Source organism: Lissotriton helveticus, chromosome 5_1, assembly GCF_964261635.1.
Source record: "Lissotriton helveticus chromosome 5_1, aLisHel1.1, whole genome shotgun sequence".
In the NCBI taxonomy this organism is placed as follows: Eukaryota; Metazoa; Chordata; class Amphibia; order Caudata; family Salamandridae; genus Lissotriton; species Lissotriton helveticus.
In genome coordinates this window covers 744941879-744963934 of record NC_136065.1, presented here as the reverse complement: position 1 = coordinate 744963934, position 22056 = coordinate 744941879, and the positions used below count along the sequence as shown (strand labels likewise).

The following is a 22056-nucleotide window of genomic DNA, read 5'->3' as shown; positions in this document are numbered from 1 at the left end:
TAGGTGCATGACTGAATGTATGAGTGAGTGATTAAATGTGTCTCACTGAGTGCATGGGTTAGTGACTAAACTGTCTTAATTTGTGCATCATTATGTCTGTTGTTCTGTAAACTGCTGCATGTGTTGATCAGTAGCTATATGAGTAACTATATGGGTTATTGATTGATTGCCCAAGTATTTGCATGGGAGACTGAGTGTGTGTGTGGCTGGATGGGAGGTGTGTGACTCTGTACAGATCAATGTGTACTTGTATCAATGATTGTATAAGAGAGTAAGTATGTGTTAGTATATGGTTGAAAACGTAAGGTGCTCTATGTTTAACTGTATAGAGTAGAAAATGGAAGTGTGATTGATTCTTTACAGGACTGACTAGGTGTGTGAGTAACTCCATGGATGAGTGGCAGAGTGTGAGTGTCTGTATAGGTGTATGAGTGCATATGATTGTGTTGTAAACATGAGTGATTGTATGTATGAATGATTGTATGGGTGAATGAGTGAATGTGTGTGTAGACGTAGGAATCAGTGAGTACGTATGTAGTAACTAGTATTGGTGTGTCAATGGTTTCAAAAATTATACTCTGTTTTTAACACTGGGTGAAACAGAGGTTATATTAAAATGTGAGGAGATGCATTGTATTGTCACATGAATGATATCATCAGTGATGTGATCATTGATGTCAAGTGAGATGTCATCAGTGATGTCATTTGAGATGTCATCAGTGATGTCATCAGTGATGTCACTGACCATGTCATGAATGATGTAATATGTGACATCATCAGCAGTGGATTGCGGGTGCGCAATATATAGTTAGTGCAACTAACTATATATGGAATTTCAATGGTTTTGTGTGAGTAAAATAAGGTTTTTTAAATGCTAATTCCTAACTATATATGGTCTATAACCTATGGTTTTTTCAGTGAATTTTCAAGGTTTTGTAAATGCTAATTCCTAACTATATATGGTCTATAACCTATGGTTTTTTCAGTGAATTTCAATGGTTTTTTAATAGCAAATATCATAAGCTGTCGAATGTCAAGTACGTGGTAAGAATTTTTTTTTTCGTGTTTATGCACACTGATCTGCTTTGATTGCTGCCCCCCACCCCTCATTTCTATTAGGAGTACTCTCTCTTTGCAGATAGTGAAGGGTACTTAACGCAGCCCTTTCCCCCTTTGTAATCCGTCGTGCCTGCTTCTCTCTCCATTTGATTGATTGTTCTCTTTGGTTCATTCTCTATTTACAAACAAGCACAGAGTCGCAATACTCTGTTTAGTCTTTGCAGATAGCGAAAAATCGTGTAAAAAAACAAAAGGAATCGAGCAAAATCAGTAGGCCACTAATGGGATCTCTTTTGACCTCGCTAAAATAGAAACATTAGGAACAACCTGTTGAAAATAGCAATGCGTATGTATATAAGCGGCGTTCATTTGTGTTCACAGTACCCCTTGTTGATTGTTTCAATCGAGCATTGAATTGTTCGAAGTTAATTCTCTTAACGATCTTCTCTACCTGCAAACGAGGAAGAATAGGAATATTCTATCTCCCTTTGCAGATAGTGAAGGGTAGGTAACGCAAGCCTTTAACACGTCGTACCTATTTCATTCCTCATTGATTGATTGATTGTCCGAACATTGACTGTTTGGGAATTAGTTCTTTTTGGAGGTATTCCCTGTTTGCAAATAAACGTAGGAAAATCTTTGCAAGTAGTGAAAGGGTACGTAATGCGGACCGTTCTCCCCCGTTGTAATCTGTCATGCCTATCTACTCCCCACTGATTGATGCACCTTTTTCACCCGGACCATTTACTAGAGATACGTCATCTGGCCCGACCAGAGAGCACCCCTAGTGAAAAGGACATATGCAATAATAACGAAGGGATCACTGTATCCTGTTAACAGAAACTTTACCATGAAACAACCTGGAAAGAAAAAAATAGGAAAACGAAAATCAGTAGGCCACTGATGAACATGAACTTTTATTAAACAACGAACAAAGAAACGATAACATAACGTAATGATAAAACCTATTAATGTCCTAGAAACAAGAAAACGTTAAAATATGCCAGTGGTGAGAGACCAGAAAAACAGTAAGAGAAACCAAATCACCCCTCGCTGTCCCACCGCCTGCCACGCCAAAAAAATCGATAGACTAGGGAAAATGCAAGTCAGTAGAACATCCACCCCCACTCTGGAAACTTCCAAGGTGGGGCAGGGTTCCGGCTACGCCCAGCCGGGAGCAGCCCATATAAGGCAGGTCCTGCTGCCACGCCTCGGCCAGGAGATCCTAACGTAGGGTGTAGCCGGAGGAGAGGCCGAGACCAGCGGGACCCGGCCAGGGGATTGCCTTTACAACGCTGAACAGTTGCAGGGGGGGGGAATGTCTCCTCGACCCTCCCCTCTCTCTCCCAGTCCGGCCGCGGTGGCCCTTGAGAGTTGCAGGTAGTCCCGCCACATGCTCTTCCGGTCCGACCACCAACGGTCGGGGGGCCGAGGCCGACGGGATCCGGCTGCAGCCGATAAACCAAGAAACCCGTTCATGGGGCCAGAGCCAGGGGCGTCCGGCCGACATCCACCGGAAGCCCGGCCCGAAGACGGACGGGACACTTCTTTCTTTTATAATGGCTGCGACAACACTGGAGGGGGATGTCTTGCACATGCCTCCGACCCCCCCCTCGTCCTCATCGCCTGGTCCGGCCATAACAAATCTCAAGCGAGACGCCGTGGGGTGCACTGGGAGGGAGAGACGGTGCGAACAGGCCTCTCCCGCCTCCCCAGGTGGAGGCTTCCCAGCTGCACCCTCAGCGCTCCAGGCGGTGGCATCCTAACAACTACAGTGCTGCACAGTTTCGGAACGACCTAGATAACGGTTCTTCCACTGTGGCCATGCTGCAACGTCTCGCCCGGCAGGGTGGAGCCCGTCCGCTCATGTGACCCCGCGATCGCCGGTAGCTGCCGAACTCTCAAAATGGCGGTCGACCTGGCAAGAGCGGGCCCAACATAAAGAAATGGCCCGGTCACTGGTTGACTCCACCACCGTAGTCCTCCACGACCTTGAAGATTCTAGAGGAGCCGCGGGAGTCTCCGACCCCCGATGGGGAATGACTGCCATGATCGCCCGTGGAGTGACGAAACTGTATCCGCGGGACGTCGGCGCTCCCATGCTGGCGCCAGCCTCACTTTGAATTACTACAATCCTGCAGACCTTACTTCCGGTGAAAGCACAGTGTGACCCGGTAGGAAAAATTATTGCACCCCCTCCCCTTTTTGACTGATAGTTCAAACCACCGATCCTTTCCTTTGCCCTTTTAACGGAACTTTGGACTGCCTCCCCCTCTTTTACATTTTCTAGAGAAAACAAAACATTAACCACTACATTAGCATAGCAGTTGACACCAGAACTGTTTTCAAATTGAAAACCAACAACATCTTCAACAGAATCCTTTTTGTTTCTGCTGTGACCCTGCTACAGCACAGGCATTGTCCCCAGCAGTAATTCTGCAATGCCGGTAAGAATAGCTGTGGTGCCTACTGGACTCACTCACCCCCGCGGCGCCCCACGCCGTTTTTTGCTGGGCGGCAACTTACTAGACATCACTTTCGTGCCATCTAGATTTCAGCGCGTTCTGCTGCCTTGGAACTATTCGCACAACAGACCGCTACTGACAAGAATATTTCATTATTGGTGCTGTCAATTTCAATAAATCTATTGGATAATTAAAAAGAAATTGCCACGGTCTCTTCGTTGTTTAAATGTTTTTACTGTTTTTGTTTTGTTGTATATATTTATATGTTATTAAAGTTTTATATTCCTACTACTTTGTTGGAGTGCTATATATTTTTAATGTGACACATAATTGTAAAAACTTTGATGTACAAAGAGTCATTCCTGGAATCTTCCGCTTCAGGCTCGGTCCCCTCCCCAATCACAATACAGGATGGTTTTCAGATAGTAGGAACGCGTGTGCTGTGACGGATCACATCGGGTGTGGGCCTTGATCTACTATAACTCCTTTGAAGAGGGGTGATTCTTTACAGCTGGGGCCATAAACTACATCTGCAGGGCTAGCTGATAGCCTAGGACCGGCCTGGACATTCGGACACAGAGGAAGAGGAGTGTCAGAGGGTGCGGTAGTGAATAGGGCGAAAGGGAGGTGTCGGGCGGGCACAGAGTGTGATTCTCAGGGAAGAGCAGCGCAGATGGGGGAAGGTTTATTGCCCATGCATAAGACAGAGAGCGGTGGTGACCAGTGCCTGGGGGAGATGCTTACGAGGGTGAGGAGCCATGCTACGAATCGACAGCGTGCAGAGAGTGGGTCTGGTCAAGACATCTAAAATGGCTGCCGTGCACGACAAAAGTGTGGCATTTCAAAAAAGGCAAGATGGCGCAGACAATGTTTTTCAACACTTCCTCATTTCCTTCGAATCGAACGTTAACAGACGTTGGGGCATATTACCAAAGTTAAGCGATATTTATCGCTAACGATGCTTACCAACCAATTTTTTACCACTAAGCATCGTCAGAAATTATCGAAGATAAACCTTACTATTATCAAGGTTTATCGCAAATGCGATAATAAACGGCCGCAATGCATGAATATCGCTAAAAAGTCAGCGATATTCATGCATTACCGAGCTAATACTCTTAGCCATGTTATCCACCTCCCATTGGATAACATGGCTAAGAACTGCTCAGGGCAGGTGTTACTTTTTGGAGATATTCGCGCTTAGCGCGAATATCTCCAAAAGTTGGTAATAGGAGATAGATATCTTGCATGTTGTAATGCAAGTTATTGTGGTATATGGAACTCATACCATAATCTCTCAGGAAAGCAGAAACTGATCCTTTTGGGACCGCCTAAAAAGGCCTAGGGGGTGAGGAGTACTCTACTTTGCCCCCTTTTCACGTTCCGAACTATTTTATTTTACTCTCTTCTGTAATTACACAAAATACCAGCGATAAGATGCATCGGAGACACACAGTGAGAGAAAGGAGGCCGGAGATGAAGAAGACATGTCAAATACACATTGGAGATAATACAGTGGCAGAAGGGAAGTAAATATGAGTAAACTTACCATGTAACATAAAAATGTTGCACTCTATACTATAAGTCTCATTTTATACTACAATCACTTCGCTACAACCTCATAAATTAAAAATAAAAATAAATAATGTCTCAAACAATTTTTGATTTCTAAATATAAATTTATTCTTCAGAATTTTCTAAATTTGAAACAACTAGTAACATGTCCTCATCAGTAATTTCCTCTTCAATCATCTCATCTGGAATCTCCTCATTAAAAGTCTGCAATGATGATTCTTGTAACTCTATGGTCTCCAAACACTCGATAAATTCGCCATCAAGAGATTGATCAAAAAAATCATTCAAGTCATCTCCTCCTTCTGACAATATTTCATTATTGGTGCTGTCCATTTCAATCAATGTAGTGGAATCATTCAAGTCATCTCCTCGTGACAATATTTCATTATTGGTGCTCTCAATTTCAATCAATGTAGTGGAATCATTCAAGTCATCTCCTCCTTGTGACAATATTTCATTATTGGTGCTGTCCATTTCAATCAATCTAATGGAATCATACAAGCCATCTCCTCCTTGTGACAATATTTCATTATTGGTGCTCTCAATTTCAATCAATGTAGTGGAATCATTCAAGTCATCTCCTTGTGACAATATTTCATTCTTGGTGCTGTCCATTTCAATCAATCTAATGGAATCATACAAGTCATGTCCTCCTTGTGACAATATTTCATTATTGGTGCTCTCAATTTCAATCAATGTAGTGGACAATTCAAAAGAAATTGCCACGGTCTCTTCATTGTGAGCCATTTTATTTTGAAATTGCTTGCTGTAAATTGCAGAAAAAAATAATCACTTTCATTTATCGTTTTTAGTAATACATAATATAAAACTAACTTCATCAAGTATTTAGTATAACAGAAGGACTGCAAATAAATAACAGAAAACATTTTTCAAATTATCTTCAAGTGTACAACATAGTTCCCCTTACAAATTAACAACTCACCTTTTTAAAAGTAGCAGAAGTGTTAGTACTGTGTAAATCAAACACCAGAAATTCACCACCAAAAATTCCTCACAAATGTACCTCAGACAGTAGTATCACAAAATGGCTGTGGTTTCCTCTCATTTGACATATATACATAACCAATTAACTTTCATCACACACAAATACAAAACCAAAGTAACATTTTAATTGGTTCTAAATTTCAACACTTTCAAATGTGTTTTCCCCATGCAATTTTCCATAGGACATTTACATACGTCTACAGCCTGAATGGCTGAACGGAATTACACCAAACTTGGCAAAATGGTACATCAAACCTAAGAGGTCAGGAAGGATCTACTATGCCCCCTTATGGTCATTTCCCCCTTCGCTTTGGCCTCCTCTTGTCTCTCAATCCTACCGAGGGACAAGATGGCGGCCGCTACGGACTGTTTGGAATGTTGACAGACGCCGGAGAACCAATCAGCTTCGCAAAGCTCCGTAACGCGAAAAGTACGCGAAGCGGAGCGCTGTTACAGATATATATCTTTTTTTCAACGTTAATTTCTCAAAATCCACTGGAGCACATATATTGAGACCTAGCAAAGGCACATCGGGCTACCAGTCCCTAATATTTTGCCAAGTTTCGTGCAAATCCATTCAGCCGTTCGATTATTATTATTTTGTTTTTTTTTTGCCCCGCGGGGCCCTTTTAAAACCTCCACATCAAACCTAGGGGGTCAGCGAGGATCTACTATGCCCCCTTATAGTTATTTCCCCCTTTGTTTTGACCTCCTCTTGTCTCTCGATCCTACCGAGAGACAAGATGGCGGCCGCTACGGACTGTTTGGAATGTTGACAGACGCCGGAGAACCAATCAGCTTCGCTTCACAAAGCTCCGTTGCGCGAAAAGTCCGCGAACCAGAGCGCTAACCGGTCCGCTGTTACAGATATATATCTTTTTTTAAACGTTAATTTCTCAAAATCCACTGGAGCACATATATTGAGACCTACAAAAGGCACATCGGGCTACCAGTCCCTACAATTTTGCCAAGTTTCGTGCAAATCCATTCAGCCGTTCGGGCTAAAAGTGAGGCCAACCGCCCTATGGAAAACTCAATGTTAAAAACATGTTTTGGGACCCCCCTTTTTTCTCGGCCCCCACTGGACGAACCCCCCCCAAATTTTCAAGAGCTGCTCAGAAACAAAATGTGCCATTTTCCTGAAAATTTCAGCCGATTCCGTCCACAAACGCCAAAGTTATTAGACATAGAATTTTCAAAAAACCCATAGAGAAAAAATCCTAACTATATATACCTACTGGCGACCGCCAGTAGGTAATATATATATATATATATATATATATATATATATATATACACACACACACACACACACACCAAGGTGTATTGAAGAATGACTGGGTGTATAAGTGCCTGAATAGATGATTTAGTAGGTGTGTGACTGACTGTAGAAGTGAGTGATTAAATGCGTCTTACTGAATGCATGGGTTAGTGACTAAACTGTGTAAATGTCGGTATCAGTCTGTCAGTTGGTGTGTAAGTGGCTGCATTGGTTGGTGAGTAGCTAAATGAGTATGTATATAGGTTATTGATTGGTTATCTGAGTATCTGTATCGGTGCCTGAGTGTCTGTGTGGATGGGCGGGAGGTGTGTGACTTTGTGCATAGATATGCGAGTGGTTGATTCACTGGGTGTATGGGTTCAAGAGTACATGTGGAAACAGCTGTATGGGTGGGTGAGTGTGTGTATGGGTGTGTTGGTGAGTGGATGGATGTCTCAGTGGTACATGTCCGAGTAACTTCATATGTAAAAGGCATTGTAATTGCGAGTTCGAGTATATAAATGACTATATGTGAGAGTGAATGATTGTGAGAGTGACTGTATGGATGAGTGTGTACTTGTACCAGTGATTGTATAAGTGAGTAAATATGTGTTAGTATCTGCATGAATAAGTGAGGTGGTGTGTATATAACTGTATAGGTGAGTAAATGGAAGTGTGATTGATTCTTTGCATGACTGACTAGGTGTGTGAGTAACTCTGGATGACTGGTGGTGTGTGAGTGTCTGTATAGGTGTATGAGTGCATATGATGGTGTTGTACTGATGAGTGACTGCATGTATTGTTATATTCAATATTTGTACGCTAATATAGGTCCAGGGAACATAGTACACTTTCCGTACATCAGCTCCCGTCACTTCATATAAACAAGCCTTATAAGGACATAACACCAAATAAGGAAAGACTGCCTTGTATGGACATAACCCCTTATAAGGTCTGCAGCCTTTTATGGACTAAACCTTTCACCTAGTTCATGACGAGGGTGGGTTCCGCCCGATCGATACTAAGACGTCATCCTTAGTACATATGAATAATTGATGAGTACACTCTCCAGGAGGTACACTTCACCTCTCCCATCGACGCACAAGGTTTAATTCCCAAACGTAATCCCCATACTGAACAATGGGTAACACACGCACATAGAATGTATTAATACAGCACCTCTTGCTATCAGTAAGCAGGAGGGACCCGAGACTTCAAGGCTGACACACTGACTAGAGACACTGCGACTCCGGCATGACATCGCTCCAGCTGACAGTGGTCTAACCATTCCTTGCGGGGTGTCCAACACGAGACCAGGACCGAGTCCCACACTCTCACTACTCCGGTATGGGGGTTAGACTAAATCCTCGCGGGATTCTTGGCTCTTAGATTCTAGGCTATTAGGCTCATTAGCTCTTTCGCACCTACTCACATGCTAGGTACACTTAGGTACGACTGGACAGCCATCTTAGGAGTACGATCTTTATTTTATAAATGCATTCTATTTACATGTATAGGTTTGTGACCATTGCGAAATGGTACAGCAATGCTATTTCTTTGTATTCACTGTACTGCTGGCTCTATATCTCTTACTGTGTTACATTCGTAACAGAGACCTTATTCTACACGAGAAGAACTACTGTACAATAAATTCTTATTGTAAACACGTTCAACTGTTTCTTCTCTGTATCTCTCTGAGAGTAAAAACAAGCAAGCATGAGTGACTGGGTGAAAAGTAATATATTGTTTCCACGAGTCTGAGGTTATTGTTTTCTAAAGTTGCACAAACTAATCTCTCTGTTAACAGGAGATTCTAGTGGCACTGCAAGCTAGCTAATGCGAGCCATAGGTTAATATATGCGGCGGGGGTGTACACAGAGTCAGTCTGCCACCAGATCCACAGTATGTGTTATACGTAATCGTCCTAGGTCCTGCATGACAGGGTACTTTTTGGCACTACACTACAGTATGAGTGTCTGTATGGGTGAATGAGTGGATGTGTGTGTAGACCTAGCAATCAGTTAGTGGGTATGTATTAACTGGTATTGGTGTGTCTATATTTTCGAAAATGGTATTCTGTGTTTTAGAATGGGTGTATCAAAGGTTATATTTGGGTGTGAGGAGGTGCATCAGATTTTCACGTGGATGATGTCATCAGTGAGGTCATTTGAGATGTCATCAGTGATGTCACTGACCATGTCATGAATGATGTAATATGTGACATCATCAGCAGTGCATTGCAGAGACGCTAGTTATAGTTGGCCGAAATTCTCTGGTTTTGTATGTGTAAAATGTCCAAATAACTATAACGTCCCTGAAACCTATGGTTTTTTCAGTGATATACATACACTATACACTCGATACACAATTACCAGGAAGTCATGTTGCTCCGATATGGTACTAATGACCTATTTTGAACTAGGGCGTTCAATACACACTGAATCAATTGTATACATCCTGGATACAAACACCATCATCTTTTAAATGTCCAGAATGCGTTTAAGCTAAAATCTGCGCTTATGATGATCAAATTGATCTCAAAACTGCACAGATCATGTTGGGCGTACCTCAGAACTTTGGAAATATCTCAATTAATCTTAGAGAAAATAACCAGATAGGAGGCAAAGTAATGTGGCCTTAATTGCTCTTTCCCATTTGGGACATACAACTGTGACCTCACAGTTGTCATCCACTCTTTCTTTTTCAGGAAGCCTTACTTAAGAAAACTGTGATTACAGATACCTTACTTGTCATTCTATCTATCTGTGGAGAACCCAGGTAAAAATCAGTTTTGGGAATACTTACTTTTTGCTAGTGTTTAAAAAAACACAGTGTCAGCTCCTTTATAGCACAAGTATTCTTTATCTATTGTAAAACCACCCTTTTATTTTCTCCTATCCTAAGCATAGGGCGTTCTTTTTCATGAGGTCTTTTTTCAACATCCCTTTTTCACGCTGGAATAAGAAATTTCTTTGAATGACGTCACACAGTGATCCTTTCATTTGTATCATCACTCCTCAATCTTTAATAATATCTTTAAGTAAAAATGGTTTCATGTGTTTTTTTGGTTTCATATAGCCTTGAAAAAGCCCTAGGCTTGCATGCCTTTACAGGGCAAAACGCGTGTTTGCTATAACGTTCATAATAATGTAATTTTGAAACACTTTTGCATGAACTGAATCCTTTCTTTATTAATTTACTCTAAACCAACATCGCCAAGATAAACTTGGGAAGAACCAAATGACAAAATCTTTGGATGACACACTTGTTTTCTCTTTGCAACAGAGTTTAGGAGCAGTGGTTATTTGTACATCTCTGAATTTGTGGGAACCCATACTAGCATGTGAGTCAGATGGCATGTTTCAAAATGTTGTCTTTCTTACACACTGGCTTACATTTGGAAGGCTCAAATTCTATTCTGTATTCCCACATGTCTCCCAATAATAATGGTACCTCACTTGTGTGGGTTGTCTTAGGGCCCACGACAGGAAAATCCCCTAAATACAATGTGCAAACATCAACATTTCCTGTCAAAAAATGTATCTGATTTGGCAGTGGGGGTAGCAACTTTCTTTTTTTGGGGTCAAAATCGAAGGCCACCCAGGGAAACCTACTAAACCCATACATTTCTGAAAACTGAACAGCCAGGGGGTCAGTGGTGATGTGCCTGGCACAGATCCCACAAGATTATCTTTACCCACAGTGACAGGGAAGCCTTAAACTTTTCCTAAAATTGCACGTTTTCCTTATATTTCTGTGATGTACATTTCCAGAATCATCAGAAATCTATATTTCTACCACCCAGCATTCCTCTTCTTGTCCAGATGAAAAATACTACCCCACGTGTGTGGCTGGGCATAGTGCCCACGACAGGCACACATTAAACCAAGATCAGTGGGAGTTTCACAGAGCAACTCTCATTGACCCTGGTTTGATTTGTGCGGATCAGCTCATTTCACTTTAACTTGTAATGATGTCAGCAAGCCAAACGCGCTGATCATCATTAAAAAAAATAAAAAATGCGTTGGGTTGCTGTGGGTATTAAAAAAAGGAAATCCCTCTGGTGCATGTGCCAGAGGGATTTGCTGCTGCAAGTGCTAGGGTGTGCTGGAGCCATCCATAGTACCTGAACATTGGCCTGAGACATGTTTTAAGGGGTTACTTGAATGGGTGGCACAATAAGTGCTGCAGGCCCACTAGTAGCATTTGTTTTACAGCCCATGGTACATGTTATACCACTTTACTAGGTACGTATAAGTGGGTGTTAGCCAATTTTTCCATGTTTAGAGTATTGAGCACAAGCACTGGTTAGCAGCGGTAATGTGCGCCGAGTCCTAATGTCAACAAAATGAAATTCCTAAAATGAAGTCCAAGAGTTTTCGGGGTGAATCTGCAAAGAGCCAAGTCCAACATGTGGCATTTGGGAATTGTATCGGGTCAGGGATAATAGTCAAACTGTTATTTAAAGCAAAAAAGTACAGTGTAGTATAGATATTGACCTTTGAATCTGCTCCTATCAACCTTTTATTTTCATGTGTTTTTCTTGGTTTGCGATTTCTTGGTTTGCGATTTCTTGGCTCTATTGTTGAGCACATTTTATTACATGGATGGTTACATTTTCCCATTTGTATTCTGGTTATAGTGGTTGGTCATCAATTGTTCCCGTTGGTAGTCTGCAAGTGAAATGACTACCACTTGTACTTGAACACCAATGTAGTGGTTGTGATCTGGTTACTTTTTTGATCCATTGACATTTTAATTTAATGGTTTATGATGTTTTCTGTTTAGGAAGTGTGTGCTTGTATGATGCTTTTGCCTGTCATAAGGACCTGTACAGTTCACTAATCACCCTTGCCTGTTCTCTAGTTTTACTTTGCTGTCATACTATGCTGTAAGGTGTATGGATTCATTGCTCACAAATTAACAATGTTTGGGCTTCCTGAAGGACACAACCGAAATTCTGTCAAAATATCAAATGTATTTAGTAAACTGTTTTTGCTGGGTTTGCCTTTCAAATTCTTTTGTTAAAACACAAACACCATTTTCTGACTCCTTTTCATAATAATGTTCTTTTAGGTTCCTGCTTCACTTTTCTAATGCTATCTTGTTTGCCCAATGAACACTATCTCAAACTTAAACTTCCATTTTTAGGTCTCAGCCTGCGTAGGATGCGCTTGCGCAGTCTCGCCGGCGAGATCTTATGTTTTAGAGTGTGGGGCTTGAACCCGTCCCTCTTCTCCATTGGCTGACTTCCTAAACGGAGGCCAGCCATTGGAGAAGAGGGGCGTCTGTTTAAGCCCCGTCATTTGGGGATTCAGGGCGTGTTTTTTCATGTTCTTTCTCTCCTCTTCCCATTGGCTAGAATTTTACATTCCAGCCAATGGGAAGAGGAGAGAAAGAAAAACACGCCCCCGAATCACAAAATGACGCTGCGTTTCTCCGAGACATTTCTGCTTCACCTCGGAGAAACATGCACTCTGCCCGCAGCCCTCCTCCGTCCCGCTCTCACCTCCCCCCTCCCTCTGCCCGCAGCCCTCCTCCGTCCCGCTCCGTCCTCCGTCCCGCTCTCGCCTCACCTCCCCCTTCCCTCTGCCCGCAGTCCTCCTCCGTCCCGCTCTCCCTCTGCCAATGCTTGTATTTTGTTGTTGTTTCGATAGTTGTCTGCTCCTTTCAGGCAGATGTTGCAGTTCTTTAGGATTTTATGCAGCTTTCATCAGACAGCCGCATGAAGCTCTAGGGCTTATCTTTGACATCCGTTAGCCCGGCCTCCTGTTCACATAGGGCCAGCATTGCTGACATTCCTGCACAGTCTGAAGTCGGTGCATTTATATTGTTGTTAGGGTTCACTTTTTTTTGTGGACTTGGTCAAGTGAGCATTTAGTGAACCCAGGTCAGGATTCTTTTTCCACTCACGCTCTGCTCGCCTCCCCCTTCCCTCTTCCCGCATCCCTCCTCCCTCCTCCGTCCCGCTCTTGCCTCCCTTCCCTCTGCCCGCAGTCCTCCTCCGTCCCGCTCTCGCCTCCCCCTCCCTCTGCCCGCAGCCCTACTCCGTCCCGCTCTCTCTTCCCTCTGCCCGCAGCCCTCCTCCGTCCCGCTCTCGCCTCCCCCTCCCTCTGCCCGCAGCCCTCCTCCGTCCCGCTCTCCCTTTGCCAATGCTTGTATTTTGTTGTAATTCCACGGAGCTGTGACACATAATGGCTATCAGGAAAACTGAACCCAATTCCCCTGGAACCGAACCTATGGTTGGAATATAAAACGTAAGATTACGAGGACAAAACCCGGAATGGTAAGTAGACTTTCAAGAACCTTGAGGCTTTAACGTAATGTTCTCCTTATGAAACCACCCTATCCGGTTTGGGTTGGGACTCCTCAAACAGAAGCAAGGACTTGCCATGCCGGGGCAGCTCTAACTTGTATGTATAATCCTCAACATGACTGTTTGCAAAGTCTACAAATTGACCAAAGTACACACATCTATCCATTACAATTGAGTGTAGAAGGAAAATGAGAAACTTACCACCTTGGACAAAGATAGGGTTGTATATTAGACCGATACAGCACTGTACTACACGCTTGATGATTGGGCCACATGCAATACATTAAAAAACTATGGTTCTAGGTGGAATCAAATTAATATGTCTGAAAGTGTTTTGATTATATAAAAATGCATCTATGATTTTGTTGTTACTCTATGAACAAAGTTCACAATTAAATATTTTTCCCTACTTAGCAATATGACGAATACAGTGACATTCTTAACACAAATTTTCTTCTGTGTAATACCAAAGTACTATAAGCCAGAGTGGTTTCTCTTCTGTGCTTGTCAGGGAAGCTTAGCCATGGTAGATGGATAGCATATGCACTCGGGTGATATTGGTAGACCAAGCCCAGTGTTGGCCATGCTGAGCATACTGGAGTTGTGCTGCCTGTCTTCTGCTGATCCTGCTAATTCCATAAATACTATGTTGGGCACAAAGTCTGTTGTACCTTCACTGCTTGCCGGTATGCACTCTGGACACTGTATATGACCGGTTACCCTAGCAGCAGGTCATTCCGTCTCCTTTACGCAAGCACTTGTTCCAGGCTCCTTTCTGTCCCAGATGACTGCTTGTGTTAATACCTTTTTCAATCTTCAGTCAGAAATAGTACTACAAGATGTTTAGTATGGGAGACATTCATTGATGTGCAAGCGTTTTCTCTAACATAGTTAAAAGTATGCCTTGGTAAATACCAACAAGACTTGATTGCACCAGTAGACAGCAGTGGGATAGACTATTACACACCATTGGTATATGGTATTATGGCTACATCAAAATGTCCATGATGGAGAAGATGGAATTAGCATAATGGTAGAAAACTCTATGGAGTGTTACTCATAGTGGAGTGGGATATAGAAAGGGAGCTCTACAAATGAGCAGACAGAAGTGGCATAGTCATTAATATTAAGGAGGAGTATGGGTTTGGACTTCCTGTCTTGGGGTAGTAACGTTTCACGAAGGAGACTTCACACTAATGGTTATTTATTCACATAAGAGGAAGCTGTTGCAGTACTCTTCGCTTTCCTGCCTGCCACCAACTATCTCCACACCACATTCTCTTGTCTCCCAGCTTGTGACAATACTACATTTTAGAATGCAGGATGCCACAGGTAGTCCATAGTTGTGATGAATGGGATTAAACAGGCCATCCAGTTTAGAGAAAAAGTGGTTCTTTGCCCATTTCTGCATCCCCAACAGACATTAAAAATAGCCATGTTAAAATGTCAACTGAGGTTTTGAGTTGTACTGTGACATCATTCACTGGATGGCCACTTTAAATTAATGCAAATGCGGCACGGAAAGGCCCTGTCATGATTATATGGCGTTAGGGATGGGGTATATGTAAGGTAGGGAAGGGAGGTGGGTCATTCATGGGTGGACAGTGTGAGTATTTGACAAAACACAGTGACAGTATTCCAGTCAGAGAGTGGGACAGAAAGTGTAGCACCCTCCTCCCAGGATTTGATCGGTGTATTGACTGCGTTAGGTTTGAAGTTGTTAAACAAGCCACACTGAAATGCCAATATTGTGTGCCTTTGTTTATTTCAGAGCAGTATGGGGACTGTGCGAGAGTTGCCCAAGGCTCTTTACCTTATTGTTCTATGCAGCAGCTTTACTAGTCATTTTCTGTCTTGGGGAAAAGAAGAGCACAGCTCAAAATGATTCCATTAAACATGTCACTGTAAGTTGTACTGGTTATGCTGTTAGGCACTAGGTGTACTTTCAGTATAGGTTCCAAGCTTCATTTTTACACGGTGGCAATCGGAATGAAAATTGAACTTGATGATCCGATGTCTGTTTCATGAACGTGTTCTAATGCAGTATGCAGGCTCAGAATGGGTTCATGCACCTCAGTTTTTAGTGAAAAACAAATATTCAATTTCGTGGTGTTTTATCAGGTAAAATCAGTTTAACTGAAGACCGGAAACCCTAATTGTATATTACAATTTACTCCAAACTACCCCTCTCTTGAAGTGCATACTTCGGTCTTACATTGTATATTGTAATTTACTTCAAATGACCCCTCTCTGCAGTTTCAGCAGGGGCAGCACATCCACCAACACCACCACATCCACCACCACATCCACCACCACATCCACCACCACCACATCCACCACCACATCCACCACCACCACATCCACCATCACCACCACACCCACCACCACCACATCCACCACCACCACATCCACCACCACCACCACATCCACCACCACATCCACCACCACCACCACATCCACCACCACCACCACATCCACCACCACATCCACATCCACCACCACATCCACATCCACCACCACATCCACCACCACCACATCCACATCCACCACCACATCCACCACCACCACATCCACCACCACCACATACACCACCACCACATCCACCACCACTACATCCACCACCACCACTACATCCACCACCACATCTACCACCACCACATCCACCACCACCACATCCACCACCACCACATCCACCACCACCACATCCACCACCACCACATCTACCACCACTACATCCACCACCACCACATCCATCAGATCCACATCCACCACATCCACGTGTGTGTGTGTCTCTGGCTTTGTGTGTGGCTCTGTGTGTGTGTGTGTGGGTGCAAATGCAATAGGTCTCCCATTTGCAAGAGATTAAGCTAGTGGCATTGTAAAGGACAATGCCATTTATTTATCAGTTTTCAAAACCAACACATAAATAAAAAAATTGTCATTTACAATGCCAATAGCTCTAACTTTTGCAAAGGCGAGACCTTTGCATTGTAAATGCTTGTTTGGTACTCCATGAGATTACTTCATTAGTGGAGTTTCTCTGTAGGGCAGCTGAAGACCAACAAAGTTACTCAACTATTATGAAACACATTCCCTAAATTAAAAACATCCTTTAGCTCTGCTTGTGTTTTTTAGCATATTTCATCTGTCATGTTTTTCAGATGTTGTGTTGATGTGCTTCTGATCTACATTGGATTGTTTAGGCGGCATTTTATAAATGAATTTTTTTTTTTTTTTTTTTTACTAGCAATTGTACATGGAATCGAGACATTGCTTAGCAGCTGCTAATGTTGTTTTACTTCAGGCTGACCATAGAGTGCCTTCGGAATCTGTGGAAGAAGGTACGTTTTTTCAACTAAATAACAAGAAAGTGAAACTATAGCAGAACTGACCTGTTTAAAATGTGTAGGGTACTCTATTGCTAATCTTTTAGCACAGGTACATCATACTTGTACTTTTAAGCCAGCCTTTGCACTCATTTGATGTCGTGCCTAATACCAGAAGGGGTGTAATGAATTGCCTAAGGGGCTGGGAACACCCCTCTGTACCTAGGACGTTTTCCACCCCTACCACCCGCCCCCAATAGTACCTCTTCAATACTTTCCACCCATCAAATACATTCTGATATTAGGCTCAAGAGCGGGGAAGCCGACTGGTTAGTGTTTAGGTCCTTTCCAGCTTGCCACTCCTGTTTTTTGTGCACTCTTCTGAAACTCCCATACGTTCACTATATCTATTTTTGTGAATATCCTACCCAGCATGCGCAGTATAAGGTTGGCCAGTGAGATATCTACATCACTGGGGATTCCCAATAATGTGAATTGACCCTGATTTCTGTTGCACCTCCAGTTCATTTGCATGAGGAACCTTCTTACGTTGTGTATAGAAGGCAATTTCTGTCCCAACCCATACTATTAACCCATATACCTTAAACTCCTAGCCATGAAGTGCAATACCTTTAATTCTCATCTACCCCAACTCCTAATATGCATGCTTAGCCCCTATACACACCCCTTTGACCATTACCCTCTCTATCATTGAGCCCAAACTCTTTACCATTTTCACACTGTCCTTGTTTTAATATATTTTGGGAACAAACAGTTTGGGAGATGTTAAGTATTGATTTTAGAACGAATAAATAAGTAGTGTTCTTTTTTAGATGTTTTCGAACTATTGAGGCAATAATAATGCTTGGAGTTTTTTTTGTAGATACTTTGGCTCTTTGATTTACATGATTTTGATAAATATGCTGATACACTTAACAGGTTTTTCATAACCCCCTTTGAACCAGTACTTGTATTTTATCACAAGTCATCCATGGATGATTCATTAAGAGGTTTAAAATTGAGATACTATTTGCGCTAGAACAATGTTTCTTTAATAACTGGTCCTAATGGCTGGTACTGCTGATTATCTTTTCTGAGTACTTGGAGTTTTAGGAATATCTTAGCCCGCATAACTTACTTTCATATTAGATTGTGTTATTTGGTGCAAATGTTAACTGAATGTTTGTAGCATAAGTGACGGTAGATACACAGGCTCTGCATGCTCCTGCCACCTAGTGTTGGGTTCAGACGTTTGCAAAATGTTTTCTTTGAAGACGTAATTTGAGTCACAAGGTATAGTGACTCTACCCTTAGTCTGACTATCAAATAGAGTCCGTCCGTCCATGTTGTTTGGACTTTAATTCCACTCTTTCTTTTAGATAGACAACAGAAAGTGTTCTTAAAATAACCATCACCCACCACGATGTCCCTTGGCGGCATGCTTCGTCATAGGGTTCTTCCCGTCCCGCTGCTGGACAGGCGTGCTGCTACCGGCTAATACGCAGGAGCACTTTTGATCATATACTATGAAGAGGTGGGAGCTATAAGAGTGGGAGGGTCTTTTCTAATGAAAAACTAGAGATAAAAATACCTAGCTAAATAAGAAAAAATGATTTCTTCTGGCCTCTTGCTGGTATGATTAAAAGAGGAATTGAAAGACATACTTTTATGTGTATGTATTTCAAAGGTCTACATGTTTCAAGCCATTACCCAAGGCTTTTCATCAGGACCACCATATGACCCCTAGTACCACTCCTATTGGTGAACGACTCATGTGAGTATCCTTAATGAGTAGTAATAAATATATACACAATATAATACCCAATCAGTAGTGTTTCTTTTAGATATGTATTTGGCCACAATTTGGCCTCACGAGCTCAGGTAGCGGAAGGGACGCTTATAGTCAAACCTTCTTCAAAGCTACTCCTTTACCAGTGTAGATAGCCTGCCTGATGTCCCATAGTTGGCAATCTCATGGGCACCAGATCTATTGTTAAATTGTTTATTTACCCCCCATCAGGTTCATATGTGTACCAATCCGGTTTGTGTTGAGCACCAAACAGAATTTACCGCCAGACCCACTCAATTACTCAGCTCATGTACTTATGGGAGAACTCGACAGATCCTTGCTCCCTTTTCTTTTTTGTCTCTACTTGATGACCCATGAAAACTAGACTGCCCTCAGTGTCTTTCTGCCAGGGCCTCAGCCCCTTCCCGGGTAAGAAATAAAAGGATGCTCTTCCAAAACTGCACCGAGTAGCATTCCAAGTTCCCCTGGACCAACCATCAAGTCTGCAGTCTTTTCATCTCCTCTGAGGATAGCGTCACCACGTGCCAGGCGTGCCTCAGCTTCCGGTCGAAGAAGACTCTTATACAGACGCAAGCTGAAGTGGGCCCATTGTAGACTGCAGAGGCAGGTATCCAGCGGCACTCCCAATACCTTCAGGGAGTGCCACATCGAGACGGAGGAGGAAGCTGGTCACTCAGATGCTCTGCTGGTCCAATCCAGTTCGGAGGCAAGATCACCACCCCAGTAAAAGGGAAAAAAGCTGCAAAATCTTAATGCTTCCCAATTGCTGAATACTTTGAATTTTTGAATTAGAATTTTTAAAAACTTATAAAGCGCTCGTATACAATGCAGTTTCATGGCGCTAGAGGAGCTACCTGGGCAAGGAGAAAGGAAGAGGATTATAGGCCGAAAGCTTGTTGGAACAAGAGGGTCTTGAGGGCTCTGCGGAACTCCATGTAGGAGGGGGAGGTTCTGATGTGGAGTGGGAGGGAGTTCCAAAAAGTGGGCGCAGGGACCGTGAATTTCTGGCCTCCAGATCTAGATTTCTTGAAGCGAGGGGTGACTAGTAACGATTTTGTGGAAGAGCGGAGGTCTCTGGACGGGGAATAATTAGTAACGGCGGAATTGATGAATGCAGGGGCTGTGCCCATTCGAACTTGAAAGGTAAGGCAACCAAGTTTGAATAGGGCCCTTTGTTTGATGGGGAGCCAGTGAAGGGAGAAGAGATGGGGTGATGAGTGATGAAATTTGGGCAGGCCATGTACCAGGCGAGCAGCCTGATCCTGCACTAGCTGAAGGCGTTGGAGTGCGTAGGCGGGGGCACCGTTATAAATGATGTTCCCATAATCAATTTTGGATAAAACCATGGCCATGACAATTAGTTTAAGTGCAGAAAGAGAAAAAAAACGTGAAACTTTCCTAATGGTGCGAAGGGTAAAAAAACAAGAGGATACTACCGAGCTAATGTGGGAATGCAAGGTCAGTTGATGATTGAGAATGATACTGAGAGTTTTAACAGAATGGGAGGGGGTGGGAGGAAGACCAAGGGAAGGGGGTCAGAAAGAGGGGGACCATGGGTTGCCACTGCCTCCGGTCAGAATCAGCTCAGTTTTATCCGGGTTGAGTTTCAGGTGGTTGGCATTCATCCAATCCCGGATAAAAAGCATGACCGACTGGAAGGCAGTGACACCAGAAGAGGAAGAGGCGAAATTAAAAATAAGTTGGAGGTCATCAGCGTAATTGTAGACTGTGACCTCCATCTGCTGAAGTGCAAAAATGAGAGGAAAAATATAAAGATTAAATAAAAGGGGGGAGAGAGAGGAGCCTTGGGGTCTCCGCATTGCACCCTGCGGGGTGGGGCAGTGAATTTGGCGAGGTGGACGGCCTGGGTGCGGTCAGCTAGGAAGGAGCCTATCCAGGTCAATGCTTGTCCTCCTATGCCCGCCGCCTCGACACGGGACAGAAGAATGGAATGGTCCACCGTGTCGAAAGCGGCAGACAGGTCTAGGAGGACGAGGGCTTGGGGGGTATTAGTGTCAAGCCCCTCCCTAAGTTGGTCCATGACCGAAATAACCACCTTCTCAGTGGAATGGCGGGGACGAAAACCCGCCTGGCAGGGTGCAAGGTAGTTACTGTCCTCAATGAAGGTGCTGAGTACCTGGGTGGCATGGGACTCAGCTACCTTGCCCAAGTAAGGAAGAAGGGAGATCGGGCGATAGTTTGCCGGGGAGGAGGGATCAGCCCCCGGTTTTTTTAAGATGGGGAGGCTTATAGCAGTCTTGAATGTGTCAGGAACGGAACTGTTCACATAACAATCATTGAGAAGAGTGAGAGCAGGGGAAGGACATTCAAGAAAAATCTCACGAAGAATGCGAGCCGGGCAGATGTCGGCTGGGGAGCCCGACTTGACGCGACTGAGTAGGGGAGGCAAAGATTCACTGGTGAGGGCAGGGATGACAGTAAGGGACATTGTGTTAAGGGGGGCTGGGGGAGGGAGAAAGTAAGCGGGGGGAGGGAATATTGGCTTTAATGCGAACTATTTTATCAATAAAAAATTCGTTAAGTGAGTCGCATAGGGCCTGGGAAGGGGGGATCTTGGGGTGAGTTCTGTCAGAGGATGCCAACTCGTGAATGGTAGCGAAGATCTCGCGCGGTTGGCTTTCTGCAGCAAGGATGCGTTTCGAGAAATAATCTGATTTGGCTGCCAAGATGGCTTGTTTGTAATCGTTAAGGGTGGAAGTGTAGTTTTTTTTTTAATAGGGCAGTATGCTCTGCGCCAGGCTCGTTCGGCCTGGCGGAGCACAAGTTTCTTAGCTTTGAGAGCTGGGTTGAACCACTTGTTGGCATTGTATTGTAATTGCATTGTATTGTAATTGCATTTATATAGCGCTTACTACCCCTGACGAGGCGTCGAAGCGCTTTTTCGGCGGGTAGCACGCTACTCCGGGACCCACAGAGGATTAGTGTTGAATTAGTATAGTGAAACATGCAAGTACATTTTAAGTGGTGGATAAGTTAATCAGTTATTTGGATTTGGAATGATAGCAGAAGGATAGAGTAGGACAAAGGTTCGTATTTATCTATCGCTCGCTTGTTGACGCATGCTATTCAGGGAGCCTATAGAGGATTAGTGGTGAATTAATATGGTGAAATATGAGGTAATTTCAGTGGTGGATATTAGTCTGTTACTTGGAGTGAGAAGGATAGCGGATGGATAAAAGGGGAAGAAAGATTTGCATTCATATAGCACTTGTTACCCC

General features: G+C 43.4%; 1 protein-coding gene across 1 annotated transcript in view; it reads left to right on the top strand.

The window, feature by feature from the left end:
- KIFBP (kinesin family binding protein) overlaps positions 1 to 22056 on the top strand; it is a 940192-nt gene that overhangs the window by 700993 nt on the left and 217143 nt on the right. Inside the window, exon 5 of the mRNA XM_078643211.1 lies at positions 16929 to 17022. Within this exon, the coding sequence (XP_078499337.1) occupies positions 16929 to 17022 (94 nt within the window). The remainder of the gene's footprint in view (positions 1 to 16928; positions 17023 to 22056) is intronic.